Source organism: Ochotona curzoniae, unplaced genomic scaffold, assembly GCF_017591425.1.
Source record: "Ochotona curzoniae isolate NIBS_2020 unplaced genomic scaffold, NIBS_Ocur_1.0 contig_883, whole genome shotgun sequence".
NCBI classification, from domain to species: domain Eukaryota; kingdom Metazoa; phylum Chordata; class Mammalia; order Lagomorpha; family Ochotonidae; genus Ochotona; species Ochotona curzoniae.
Genome location: NW_024466599.1, coordinates 48,056,026 through 48,070,033, shown reverse-complemented (window position 1 = coordinate 48,070,033; position 14,008 = coordinate 48,056,026). Strand labels below are relative to the sequence as shown.

Here is a 14,008-nt window from a genome sequence, read left to right as displayed (position 1 = left end):
ATGTAATAATATAGTTCTGCAGAATTTCATGCAGTATAATACTGAGTTATACAGTGAAGAATTAACCTTGCTGGATTGTTTTTTTTTTTTAAAGATTTATTTTTATTATTTTTTTATTGGAAAGGCAGATATACAGAGAGGAGAGACAGAGAGGAAGATCTTCCGTCTGATGATTCACTCCCCAAGTGAGCGCAACGGGCCGAAGCCAGGAGCCTCTTCCGGGTCTCCCACGCGGGTGCAGGGTCCCAAAGCTTTGGGCCGTCCTCGACTGCTTTCCCAGGCCACAGGCAGGGAGCTGGAAGGGAAGCGGGGCTGCCGGGATTAGAACCGGCGCCCATATGGGATCCCGGGCGTGCAAGGCGAGGACCTTAACCACTTGTGCCACCGCACCGGGCCCCCTTGCTGGACTGTTGAGTGTGGCCAAACCTAAAATTCCTTCCAAAGGTGGAAAAGCTTCTATGAAGACTAAAGCCAAGGTGGCCATTTGGAGCAGTGGTTAAGACTGCCTGTTCGGAACCCCTGTGTATCATGTCACAGTGTCTGGAATTGCGTCCTGGCTTATGCTTCAGATTTTCCAGCTTGCTGCACTGTGCACTCTGGGAGGCAGTAGGTACAATCAGGTGCTTGGGTGCCCGCCTCTGCCTTAGCCTGGAGTCCTAACCTCAACCTGGGTCTCCACACGGGAGGCAGGCTTCCAAATAACTGAGCATCATTGGCTACTTCCCAGACTGCACATTAAAACAAAATTGTTTCTTCCTTTTAAATTTTAAGTAAAATAATTCGTTGCAGAATATAAAACATCCTTGGTTAGACTGCCACTGTTTCACACTACAGATTATTTTTTCACAATATGAATACACCTTCAGAGGTTAAAAAAAGTGCATTGAAACTTCAGTGTCATTTTAAAAACTCTTACCTGGCAAATTTTTTCCCAGATTTCATCACAGCCAGCTTTTTCCTGAAAACTTAGAGCCAGATCATAATTCTCGGCTTCTGACCAAACAATTAATGTATCCTGTTAAAAAATAAATTAATGAAATTTCTGTATCACCACACTAGAAAATAACTAAAAGTAGAAATAAAAATCAAGAGGACTAGAAACAGCACAGCAATGGTAAAAGCCCTCTGGTATGCACAATTAATGTACATTAATGTAATACTGTAGAGATATATTTTATACTCTGAAAGTTTTATAAAATATTAACATTGAAATCATAGTTTTGACACTAACAAGTAATACCAAACAAAACAGTAGCTTAAGGTTGTAGAAAAATAAAGCCAATATTCAGTGAAGTGTTCTCCTAGAATGTCCTCAATTTATATGCCTACCAAAAGAACAGGTAAGTTTTTAGGAATGAGTCACCAACCTTTGCATTAGAAGTTAAAGTTCTGATTTAACTTAAAATATAAGCACATCTAAACACTAGAATTACTATGCAATACTTAAGCAACTTTTTAACATACATGAGAGTTTAGTGACTAAAATTGATTTTTTTTGAAAAAGATACAAATGAATTGACTTTACACTCTCCCAAAATATGATACTTAGTAATTATTCATCTGACTAGCACTTTTAAATCTCACCTGACATCAAGAAATACAAACTCATTACTCAATCATAGATTCATAGGGGGGAAGGCCTTAAAAAGAAAAGAAAAAAAAAAGATTGATTTTTATTTTAAAATTTTTTTTTGGAAAGGCAGATATACAGAGGAGAGACAGAGAAGAAGATCTTCCGTCGGATGGTTCACTCCCCAAGTGAGCTCAATGGACGGTGCTGTGACAAGCCGAAGCCAGGAGCCAGGAGCCCTTCCAGGTCTCCCACGTGGGTGCAGGATCCCAAGGGCTTGGGCCATCCTTGACTGCTTTCCCAGGCCACAAGCAGAGAGCTGGATGGGAAGCAGGGATGCTGGGACCAGAACTGGCGCCCATATGGGATCCCGGCGCGTGCAAGGCGAGGACTTTAACCACTACGCCATCGTGCTGAGCCCAAAAGATTTATTTTTATTGGAAAGGCAAATTTATTGAAAGGAGAGACAGGCAGAAGCACCTTCCATCTGCTGGTTCACTTCCCAAAATGGTTAGGCCTACCAACCTGAAGCCAGGAGCCAGGAACCATTAACAGGTCTCCACCCCGGGTGCCGGCTCCCAAGGCTTTGGACCCTCCTTCACTGCTTTCCTACGCCACAAGCAGGGAGCTGGATGGGAAGTAGAGCAGCTGGAAAATAAACTGGTGTCCATATGGGATGCTGGTGCTTGTTGGTGGAGGATAAGACACTACAGTCATTGCGCTGGTCCCCCAAGATAGGTCCTTATATGAAAAACATTTTGCCAGTTTTTAAGTTTCACCAATAATTCTAAAATATTCTTTTATTCACTCAGGTCTTAGACTAATACTCTTATTAATCAGGTAAGCATAGCTGAAAACTGATGTTCTACCTTCTTCCTAGCTATTGTTCTTGGGAAAGAAATCTGCCAGCATTGTTACATTTTCAAAATTCTATCAGTTCACTTTTGGGTTTGAAGTGCTCTAGCTGTTCCCACATTTGCAGGAAAGGTTCTTATACCTTCATTAAAATGAGTAAGACCCTTCCCACAAATAGATGCTTAGTAAGAATCCTAATGCATTAAAAATAGATCAAAATAGCTACACTGGGGCCTGGCACAGTGGCCTAGTGGTTAAGGTCCTTGCCGTGTGGGAGACCTGGAGGAAGCTCCTGGTTCCTGGCTTTGGATCCACGCAGCACCGGCCATTGAGGTTACTTGGGGAGTGAATCATTGGATGGAAGAGCTTCCTCTCTATTTGACTTTGAAACAAAACAAAACAAACAAAAAAACAAAACAAAACAAAAAGCTACCCTGGCCAGACACAGACAATGATCACAAATCAGAGACAAAGGAATCTTCTCAGGCTCCCTTAAATTTCCTGAGTTATCTTGGAGCCTTTCCAGTCCACCCTGGTGTATCTTAGGTTACCTACAGTAATATTTTCTAAAACAGAAAGAAATGGCTTATCTAAATAAAAACATCTGAACTCTAATGACTCCAATTAAAATTATTTTTATTTTTTCTGTTTTGTCTTTTAAATTTGAGAGAGAGCAAGCAGGGACAAACAGAAGACAGAGTTCCTTTCTGCTGGTTCACAGCCACATGCCTGCAGTGAGGCCACATGGAGCCAGGGTCTCATTCTGTGGGTTGCAGGAATGCAATGACTGGCCTTCACTGCTTTCTTCCAGGGTCTGTAATGGGAGGAAGCTGGAGTAAAGCGCTAGATCCAGGACTCTGATGCGTGATGGGGAATCTTACAATCCAAAGTCTAAAAGTCCACTGCTGCTAGTTCTTAAAATTACGATCACTTTAAAATCCAACACATAGTAATGGTATAATATACCTACAAGTGACAGTAGAAGCAAATATGTATTTAATATCATAGAGTGCTTTGCTTTCAGTACTGACTACTGTTTAATAATCTTTTTAACGACTCTCACTTCTGGGGGAATGGCAGTTTCCTGTCAGATTTACTGGCATCATCGGTTTTACTTCAGCACAGAATCAGGTTACACTGGTACTGCGCTACGACATTATCTTGTTTATTTGTATTTCTATTATTGTTTTTAACATTCTTAGTGTTCAGAACAGTTTAAATTAGAAACACTGGCACCTGGGCCTGGCTCGATGTCTCAATGGCCAGTGTCTTAAATTCCAAGTGCCAGGATCTCAAATAGGCTCCAATTTCTGTTCCAGCGGCTCTGCTTCCCATCCAGCTCCCTGTTTGTGGCCTGGGAAAGCACCAGAGAATGCCCCAAAACCTTGGAACTCTGCACTGAGTGGGAGATCTGGAAAAGCTCCTAGCTTTCGATTAGCTCAGCGTGGCCATTGCAGCCCTTTGGAGAGTGAACCAGCAGATGAAAAATCTGTCTCTGTAAATCTGCTCTTTAAATAAAAATGAATAATTTTTTTCCAAAAAAGAAATCCCTGCACTTATCTATACACAGGAATCACAATAATTCACAACAGCAGGTAACCTTTTCATGGAGACATTACTCTTCCTTCAGGATATTGTGGCTGTTCTGGCACCTGACCACCTTTCAAATTAATTATTAGCAAAACTCAATTATCTCCTTTTGGGAGAAGACATGACAAGATTTCTCCTTAAAATCCAAATCTTCAGACTGTACATTTCATTTAGGAAATCACTAATAAAACAGAGAGCAATCCGAAAGTCTTTATCCAGGCATCCAAGACTCTTTCCATTTTGACTCTGAGAAGGCCATGGTAAAAAATGAAGCCTTTTTAGGGCCTGGCGCTATGGCTCAATTGGCTAATCCTCCTCCCCCAAATTCTGGGATCCCATGTGGATACTGGTTTGTATTCTAGCTACTCTGCTTTCCATCCAGCTCCCTGCCTGTGGCCTGGGAAAGCAGCAGAGGACGGCCCAAAGCCCTGCACCCATATGGCAGACCCAGAGGAAGTCCCAGGCTCCTGGTTTCGGGTTGGTTCAGCTCCCACCATTGTGGCTTTCTGGGGAGTGAACCAGCAGACTGAAGATATTCCTCCTGTATCTCCTCTCTGTTAATCTGCCTTTCCAATAAAAAGAAGTGAATCTTAAGGAAAAAAAAAAAAGAGAAATTGTTACAAATGTGAAGAGTTTTTCTCCCAACACACCTGCTTTCACCATCCTTTTCTGTTATTTTTTCCTTCCTATCCTTAACCTAAGTTTTTTTTCTAGATGCGGTCAAGATTCCAAAATGAAATGGAATTTACAGAGGCCTTGACTCTTCTTAAAATGGTTAAAAATACAGATTCCCAAGTATCTCCCCTGGTGACAGGTTGGAGTGAGGCACAAGAATGCTTACCTTTTCTTTTTTTAAGCTGTACTTTTAATTTTTATTTGATTCACAGAGTTATAAGGAGAAGGAGAGACAAACAGAAGCTATCTTGAGCCACTGATTACTCTCCAAATGGCTGCAGTAGTCAGAGCTGCACGGATCTGAAGCCAGGAGCTTCCTCTGGGTCTCCCTCATGGCTACAGAGCTCCAATAGCTGAGCCATCTACTACTGATCACACAGGTCATAAGCAGGTAGCTAGACTGAAAATGGAGTAGTCAGGGCCCGGCACAGTGGCCTAGTAGCTAAATTCTTGCCTTGCATCTGCTGGGATCCCATATGGATGCTAATTCCTGTCCAGGTGCTCCACTTCCCATCCAGCTCCCTGCTTGCGGCCTGTGAAGGCAGTGGAGGACGGCTAAAAGACTTAGGACCCTGTACCAGTGTGGGAGACTTCGATGAAGCTGCTGGCTTCTGGTTTTGGATTGGCTCAGCTCTGGCTGTGGCCACTTGGGGAGTGAACCAACAGACGGAAGATCTTTCTTTTTGTATCACTTTTTCTCTGTATATCTGCCTTTCCAATAAAGAAATGAAGTGTTAAAAAGAAACCAAAAAAGGTGGAACAGTCAGCACATGAACTGGTGATCATATGGGATGCCAATGCCAGAGGTGGAAGGTTAGTCTACCACATCACTGCCTCACCCCAAGAATGCTTATGTTTAACAAGGTCCCCAAGCACTGGTAGGTCAAATTTGAGAAATGATTTAAATATAATGTTTGGTTAAAAAGATCTAGGAATGTGTCATCAAAATTACTTTTGTTCATTTAGAAGCTCCATCTTTATGTGATATTATTAATGCTTTTATTTAAATCAAAATATTCAGTCACCACTACATCCCTATGGAGATCAGACTTCAAATAAATGTCCACAGATAAAAGATAAAGCTGGACCTGGCACAGTGGCCTAGTGGCTAAAGTCCTCGCCTTGAACGAACTGGGATCCCATATGGGCGCCAGTTCTAATCCCAATAGCTCCACTTCCCATCCAGCTCCCTGCTTGTGGCCTGGGAAAGCAGTAGAGGACGGCCCAAAGCTTTGGGATCCTGCACCAGTGTGGGACATTTGGAAGAACTTCCTGGCTCCTGGCTGCAGATTGGTGCACCACCGGACATTGCGGTCACTTGTGGAGTGAAATCATTGGACAGAAGATGTTCCTCTCTGTATATCTGACTTTCCAATAAAAATAAATAAATCTTTTTTTTAAAAGATTTATTTTTATTATTTTTTTTTATTTGGAAAGGCAGATATACAGAGAGGAGAGACAGAAAGGAAGATCTTCCGTCCGATGATTCACTCCCCAAGTGAGCGCAATGGTCGATGCTATGCCGGTCCGAAGCCAGGAGCCTCTTCCGGGTCTCCCACGAGGGTACAGGGTCCCAAAGCTTTGGGCCATCCTCGACTGCTTTCCCGGGCCACAGGCAGGGAGCTGGAAAGGAAGCGGGGCTGCCGGGATTAGAACCGGCGCCCATATGGGATCCCGGGCGTGCAAGGCGAGGACCTTAACCACTTGTGCCACCGCGCCGGGACCAAAATAAATAAATCTTTATAAAAAAGCTGCATTTGCTGAGATCCTGGCTTTACTAAATTTAGCTGTTATGGTGTAGCCTTATTATATATATTTAACAAATATACATTATTCTCTCTCTTTCTCCCTCTATATATGAACTGGCTGTTTTCAACCCTACAATACTCAAACACATGTCAAGCGCAGGCATTTGGCATAGCAGTTGGTCACTGGGCTGCCTGCATCCCCATTAGTATACAATTTGAGTCCCTCATACTCTATTTGTGAGCCAGCTTCCTGTTGAGATGCATCCAGGGAAGCAGCAGATGATGGTGCACACATTTTGGTCCCACATGTAAAACCTGGATTGACTTCTGGGCTCCTGGTTAAGAGCCTGGTCCAAGGCTAGTTCTTGTAGGAATTTAGGGGATGCCTCTTTCAAATCTCCCCCAAATAAATGTTTTTAGAAAATTTCACAACCAGGGCTCAGCACAATGCCTCAATTGGCTAATCCTCCCCTTACAAGTGCCTGCATGCCACCATAGGAGTGCAAGTTCTTGTTCTAGCTGCGTCCCTTCCCATTCAGCTCCCTGCTTGTGGACTGAGAAAGCAGCAAAGGATGGCTCAAAGCGTTGGGACCCTGCACCTGTGTGGGAGACCCAGAAGAAGTTCCTAGCCTCAGATCAACTTAGCTGTAGCTGTTTTGAGCATTTTGGACAGTGAACCAGCAGATAGAAGATTTTTTTGTCTCTCCTTCTCTCTGTAAATCTGCCTTTCCAATAAAAAAGAAAGGGAAACCGTTTTCAGGGCCTGGTGCAATAGCCTAGTGGTTAAATCCTCCTTGCATCCTCCAAGATCCTATATGGGTGCTGGTTCTTGTCCCAGCTGCTCTACTTCCCATCCGACTCCCTGTTTGTGGCCTGGGAAAGCAGTAGGGGATGGCCTAATGTTTTGGGACCCTGCAAAAGCATGGGACACCTGGAGGAAGTATCTGACTCCTGGCTTCAGATTGGTTCAGCTCTGGCCATTGCAGTGACTTGGGAAGTGAACCAGTGAATAGAATATCTTTTCCTCTCAGCAGACGGAAGATATTTGTCTCCTCCTCTCTGTAAATCTACTTTTGCAATAAAAATAAATGATTAAAAAAAATCTTAAAAAGAAGTTTTGCCATGAATAAAACAGGCCCAAATACCACTCTCAATCATGGGTGCCTAATTAAGAGTGCCTAAATGGTATTTTTAACATATACTTAAAGCTTGGTATATAATAAGTTTGTGGAAAGGGTCTCCAGTTTTTATTTCATATTCACAACATCACTTAAACTATTTTAGTGGTTCCAACAAATGAATGCACTATATTTCAGCTTTTCCCCATGATAATGACCCATTCGGTCAAGGGCTATTGCAACAAAATGCTTGTTAGAGTAACTGTATCCTTGCCCTCAACCATCATGACAAAATTCATCACAGATGGAGCTAACTTTTTCAAAAGGAACATTTATAACAGCAAACTGAAACATCAATATTTATGAAGTTCAATTTGCAGTTTAAAATCAATGTGTAAGTCTTGAAATGAGGTCAGACTAACCAAATAATGCAGTCTCTCATCCTCCAGCATTTCCTTTTCCTGAGGCCTTTGCAATATTGTAACTAAGGCACAATATGAAGTTCAGAATGCACACCATGTCAGGGTTTACAAAGAGCAGTAGTACCTTTCAAAATCCGTGTTACATTTAGAGACAATGGGAACAGCCCTGAATTTTATAGGTCCCGGATAGCACACAGACCTTCACTATACACTTAAACATTGTTAATATCTTAACATAATTATTATGTGAGAAAAGCAGCGCAGAGCCTTTCTTCTGTTTTAAAGATAAGCTTCAGAGACAATTTTCTGAAAATCATACAGCTAGAAATGAACAGAATTCAGCAACTTGGACTGTCCAAGTCTAAGGTCACATTCCTGTTACTACGCCACAGACAAAATGTGCACCAGGTTCAAGAGCTGGACTCCAATCATGCTCTGCAGCATTCTCTCCTGTGCTATTCTGCTTACGTAAACATCTGTCCAGATGGCTACACGGGAAAGACCTCTCCACAGTTAACTTCCCAAAGTCCCATCAGGACATCCCTCCATCTACCCATTATGCTAGTCTTTCCAAAACAATTTTATATTTTCTTACTCTTGTACTTGAGCCACATTCTGAGTGCTGTTTAAATGTAGTATTCAATGTAGCTGAAATTGTCCATGTATCCATTAGTCTATCACCCACAACAGCTCTCAAGTTAAATTTCCATATTCTCAATTTTGACAACTAAGAGATGGATATGTGATCATTTTCATTTCTATCTTCATCTCAGTGATGTTCTTGTAACTAAAATCCAGACTGTTCTCAACCTTAATCTTGCAGTATATTAGCCATATCTTTCTTCTCATTATCAACACTGGATCCGATCTATTAGCAAGCATGTCCTATCAGGATTACCTTCAATTTATTCGCCAACCCACCCATTCCAACATTATCTCTTCATTAGTCTAAATGACCCAATCTTCCTCTCACTACCTCCAATTGTATATTTATATTATTAAGCACTATGGATCATGCAATTTCACTGTTAAAAACTCTTTAAATATTCTAAATATACTGTATAAAGGAGAATAAAAAATAATAACTGGCCAATAAGCATCACTTAACCAGGTATAACTGAATGAGTAACTGTAGACAGTCCAATAAGATTCAGTCCTAAGCTCTGCTTTTTGCTCAAAGGGAGGTACCCTCTGACACCTAATAATTCATTTGATGATTCTTAAGTTACAATGTTCTGTCCCAAATTCTTAAGAGGCCTCTAGTCTCTAAGCACTTTCAATATATTCTATTATTATTATTTCAAAGCCGAAAATGGGGGGAGGAGAAAAAACAAGTTACAGAGCAGTATATGATACCCTACCCTTGAAGCCGATGAAATAATACCTATGTAATTTTAAATATGCACACCTCTGGGAAGGTACACAAATAACTGACAATATGGATGGCATTCAGCAGGGTCAAGTGTATAGACATAATCTGGAGTGGGGGAAGTGTCACTAGGGGCTTTTAATCACTCTTTATTATTCTAACCAACAAACTGCAAGCCAAATGTTAAAGTAAACGTGCTCAGTCTCCTACTTGAGATAGTCATCATTTTCCAAGTCCCAGACTCAAACCCACCACAATGACCTTTGGTTCTAATTCACCAAATCATATGGCATTTGCTTGAATGTACAAGGTCTCTGTTCCTTCCTTTTAAGTTCACTTACCACACTCAAACAGTTTTTTTGTTTCTTTTTTTGGTATCTGAATTACTACAAAAGGTCTTGCTATCAAAGCCCTCCTACACTTCCCTTCTCAATTTATTATTCATGGCAGTACCACAATATCACTTTCAGCATTTTAGGCAACTATTCAAAAACCCGTAATAACACCCTCTTGTTTAGTAAGCAGCTCTAAAACAGCTTAATATCACTTGTAGCTAGCACACTATTTCCTTTCCCATCAGAGTTCCTTCTGCAAACATGACTGCAAAGAGGTAAAGTTTTCTTAATGATTCCAGCTTATATCAACCTCTCCTTTTTCTAAATTTCTATTGACCACACCTATGCAGCAGAAGTTTGTTTTTTATATAAATTATTGTGTTGGTCTATGTCAATATCAGTTAAGAATCTTAACCTTTCTGCATCTTAGTCGTGTAACCTGTGGAACACTTTCAGGGAAAACCAGACTAATACACTTCATCATGTTGTAATTGTTTTCTGCTATACCTTGTCTCCTAATCAAATGAGGCAAACTTACCTGTAGTTAACTCCTAAATCCATTAACAAACAATTACGTCAAATAAAATAGGTATTTGTCCTTGTGACTGATTTTGATTCTGTCAAGATCAACAGGATCACTTTTAAACAACCTAAAATTCTGACACATATAACAGGCATTTTATTTGATGTTGTAGAAACATTTTTCCCTATTTTCAATGTATTTAATACTTAACAAGTTTACCAGATAAGTACATTTTCTCTTTACCATTCTGCAACATCACACACAGACAAATCAATTATAATCCTTCATAGTCTCTTGACATTCAGCTAAACTCCAATTTATTTTAAAGCCAGTAAAAAAAAAGTGTAAATGCCAATGTTCCTGGGAAAGTAGTAGAAGACGGCCCAAGTACTCGAGTCCCTGCACCTCTGTGGGAGACCGAGAGGAGGCTCAAGGTTCCTGGCTCTGGCCTGGCCCAGCCTTTGTTGTTTCGGCCATGTGGAGTCACTTAGCATGTAAGATATCTTTCCCTCTCTCTAAAACTTTCTTTCAAATAATCTTTATTTCACCTTATGTAAGTAAAGTAAACTAAAAACAAACGCAAAGTGGCTATTTGGTAAAATTAAGTGTAGGAATACAAAGCAGTCATTTGTCTTAGAAATCAAATTTACTTAAATGCCTACTTTAAAATGTCTAAAGTACAGGAAATCTTCTGGTGTTCAATCCAGGACGTTTTTAATCTGATTCTCTGCCAAAATGGTACAACAGTTTCTAACCAGAGAAAAACCTATCAGTTAAATACTGAAAATCTTTCAAATATTTAAAAATCTGGGTAAGAATGCAATATATACAAAACAATTACTTAATTGCGAGACTCACAACTAACAAGCTGTATAACAGACAACTTTATTTCCAACTATTTCTGAGCATTCAAATTCTCACAGACCTTGAAGCAGACAATGATGTTATCAATATAATCCTAAAATAATTTCTCATTTCTTCCAAAAATGTCTGCTATATTGACTTCACACAGTACATATACACAGTAAACTGGAAATAAGGCAAATATCTAACAGCTGTAAATAGTACATCAAAAATACTAAAAATACTGTACAGTGTTTTTTGTAAACAACTAGATCTATATTTTAAAAAAAGAGTGAAAAGTTCAAATTGAAGAATACAGTAAGTGTGAGATACCAACTGTATAAAGTTAAAAAAACATGAAAGACTACATATTGTCTATGGATACATATATACACAGAAAGGGTATAAAAGCATGTACACAAATATCATGTACATCATATCAATTTGAATAGCAATTAACTATATGGAGAATGGACAGAAGGGGATCATACAAAAGGGGATTTAAGTGTATCCACAATGTTCAACATTACAAAAAGATTTGAAACAAATATGTTATAATGTTAACATTGTTAAAGGTGGTTACAGACACCCATTATATCACTCTCTGTACTTTAAAATTGATATATTTCATAATAAAAATAAAAACATGCACAGAAGGAAAGGTTTAATCACTGCTACCATTTTCAGATCAAATAATTAGAGGCACACCTGAAACACAACAGATTTTCTTTACCAAGTAAGACAATATTAACAGAAAATGTTACATAATTGGCAATGTACATACTTGTGAAATAATCACTGATTATTGTAAAATGTACAATTAAAAAATAGGATTTAAATGCTTCTATTTCAAAAATGTGAGTTGTTATTTCCTTTAATGTGATGCATAATAAAAGGTTTAGACCACAGTACATAGAAGAGATATGGCCAATCAGTGGTTAAATAAAACGGAAGAATACATCATATCCTAATATAAATCAGCAATGGGTAACTCAAAGATGTCAATAAATGACTGAGAATACAAAATGTTTCTCTTTTCAGTCTGAACCCTTTAATCTGCAATATACAAGGTCTGCAACTGTGCTTATCAAACATGCCTTTTCTTGTCAGGAAAGGTTTCCCATCTTAGATTAAAACTTCCTTGATCAGAGATGAAGTCTTTCAAAATAAAGATAAACAACTACTTGCCTGTTGTTTCTGATATGCAGTGTTTGGATTTATCTTTGATTCCAAAAGTAGTGATCCTGAAAGATACAAAGATACACACATCTCAGTTACATATATACAAACACACAAATATACTTCAATTTGCAAAATCTTGCATACAGGAATATACATTAAAAACAAGTCCATCAGCAACATTCATATCAAGAGGCTGAGGAGACTGAATGCCAATTGTAAGCAACCGCTTGCAGTCACTCTTTGAACAAGTTTTTCTACTCCATTTTCAGTTTAACCCTACAAAAAACTGGACTGTGACTAAAATTTCAACAGTACCAAATTTGTTCAGAATAAAATCAGACTTTTCTTTGTATCTACACACACCAGTTGCTCAAGTCAGGCATTCTGATGACTCTGTAAGAACTATCTTAATTATGAATCTACATACTATAGTATTAAAATAACTCACATGACTGGCACAATAAATCAAGGAGCTTCAGTTTACAAGCTGCTCTGGTGCCCTGTTACTATCATAAGGTACACACTTTCACAGCTCCCTCCACAAAGGAAGTTTGCGGGGATCCCTGACTAAAGGGATGCTTGTGCGTGTAAGCATCGTGGCAACGGCCTGCAGCCTTCCCTGGAAAAAGTGTCTAGGTTTTCCCCCCAGCACCTGTCTCCCAGGACAACCAGGTTCCGCTGGTAAAAAATTCTGCTTCATTAAATCTTTTGCATTAGACATATAACGGGTAAGAAAAGACGTAAGGGGGAGGGAGGGACATGCAACTTCATAGAGATCTACCTGGCCTTTGACTATTTCCTGCTCTCAAGTTAAATCTTATTCAACGACGAGGCACTGGCGAGGAAAGGGTCAAATCCTTAATAGGCATGGGAGGCGGAGGAACAGAACCCGCGTCTGAGGATAAATCCGGACAAAGTAGTTTTTTTTTAAAAAAAAATTTTTTTCTCTACCGTAGCGAAGCAGGCTTAAAACCAATGCGCTGTCCGGGCCAGGGCCTACACCCCAGCCAGTGCCCCAGCACAAGGCACTGCCCCCTGATCCACCGATCCAATAACCTTACCGTCCGACTCTGCTCGAACCAGCAGCGACATCCCTTTGAGCTCCTCCACGTAGGTGGAGGAGACGTGCCCGGTGCCCCGGTCGTCCCACTGCCGGTCTTCGTTCAGAGTATACACCTTCACTCGCCGCCGCGTATCCGACATGGTGGCTGCCGTCCCCCTCCGCTCCGGCCGCCGCCTCTTCGCACACCTAGTCGGCGTCCCTCATTCCTGAGAGACGCTAGCGGCGGCGGCGGCTCCGGAGGCGCCCGAGGACATGACTCCCAAGGTACAGATACGGAAAAGGGGGTGACAGGGAGCCGCCCGGAGCCCCCGTTACCGCTCACTTCACCCCCGCACACACCCCCCTCCCCTCCCTTCAGCCCTCCCCCCCCGAGCTCGCTCGCTCTCCTGGCGCCGCGGGAACTACTACAGATCCGCCATCTTGTAACCCGACTCTGCCTTTCTCTTCCTCCCGCAGCCGCTGCGCACGGGCTGTCCTAGCAGGGGCTACGGCAGCCGACGAGTCCAAGGCGCAGCATCCCCGCTTCGGCACGCGTTCCGAGAGCCGGATTGTTGGCCCGGCGCTCTCGCGAGGAGGGTCCGCCGCCGCCGCCGCCGAGGTGGGAGGGCCCGAGCGAGGCTGCCGGGGCCCCGCCTCTCGGGGCGCTCGGGCGCGCGGCTCTCGCGAGCTCCCGGCGGCGCCTGCGGGCTGCGGCGCGGGACGGGCGGCCGTGTGG

The 14,008-nt window shown here is 41.5% G+C and overlaps 1 protein-coding gene across 6 annotated transcripts in view; it reads right to left on the bottom strand.

Annotated features, from left to right (window-relative positions):
* PPP4R3B (protein phosphatase 4 regulatory subunit 3B) overlaps window positions 1–13,898 on the bottom strand; it is a 47,791-nt gene extending 33,893 nt beyond the window's left edge. For 3 of the 6 annotated variants that reach the window (XM_040993429.1, XM_040993431.1, XM_040993432.1), the window contains exons 1-3: window positions 13,292–13,895; window positions 12,237–12,292; window positions 917–1,015 (exon numbers count right to left, since the gene is read on the bottom strand). In XM_040993429.1, coding sequence (XP_040849363.1) covers window positions 917–1,015; window positions 12,237–12,292; window positions 13,292–13,433 — 297 coding nt within the window. In that variant the 5' untranslated portion in view covers window positions 13,434–13,895. Of the gene's footprint in view, window positions 1–916; window positions 1,016–12,236; window positions 12,293–13,291 lie in introns of all 6 variants that reach the window. The other 3 variants (XM_040993430.1, XM_040993434.1, XM_040993433.1) reach the window with 3 other exon arrangements.
* Between the last annotated feature and the right edge of the window lie 110 nt (window positions 13,899–14,008).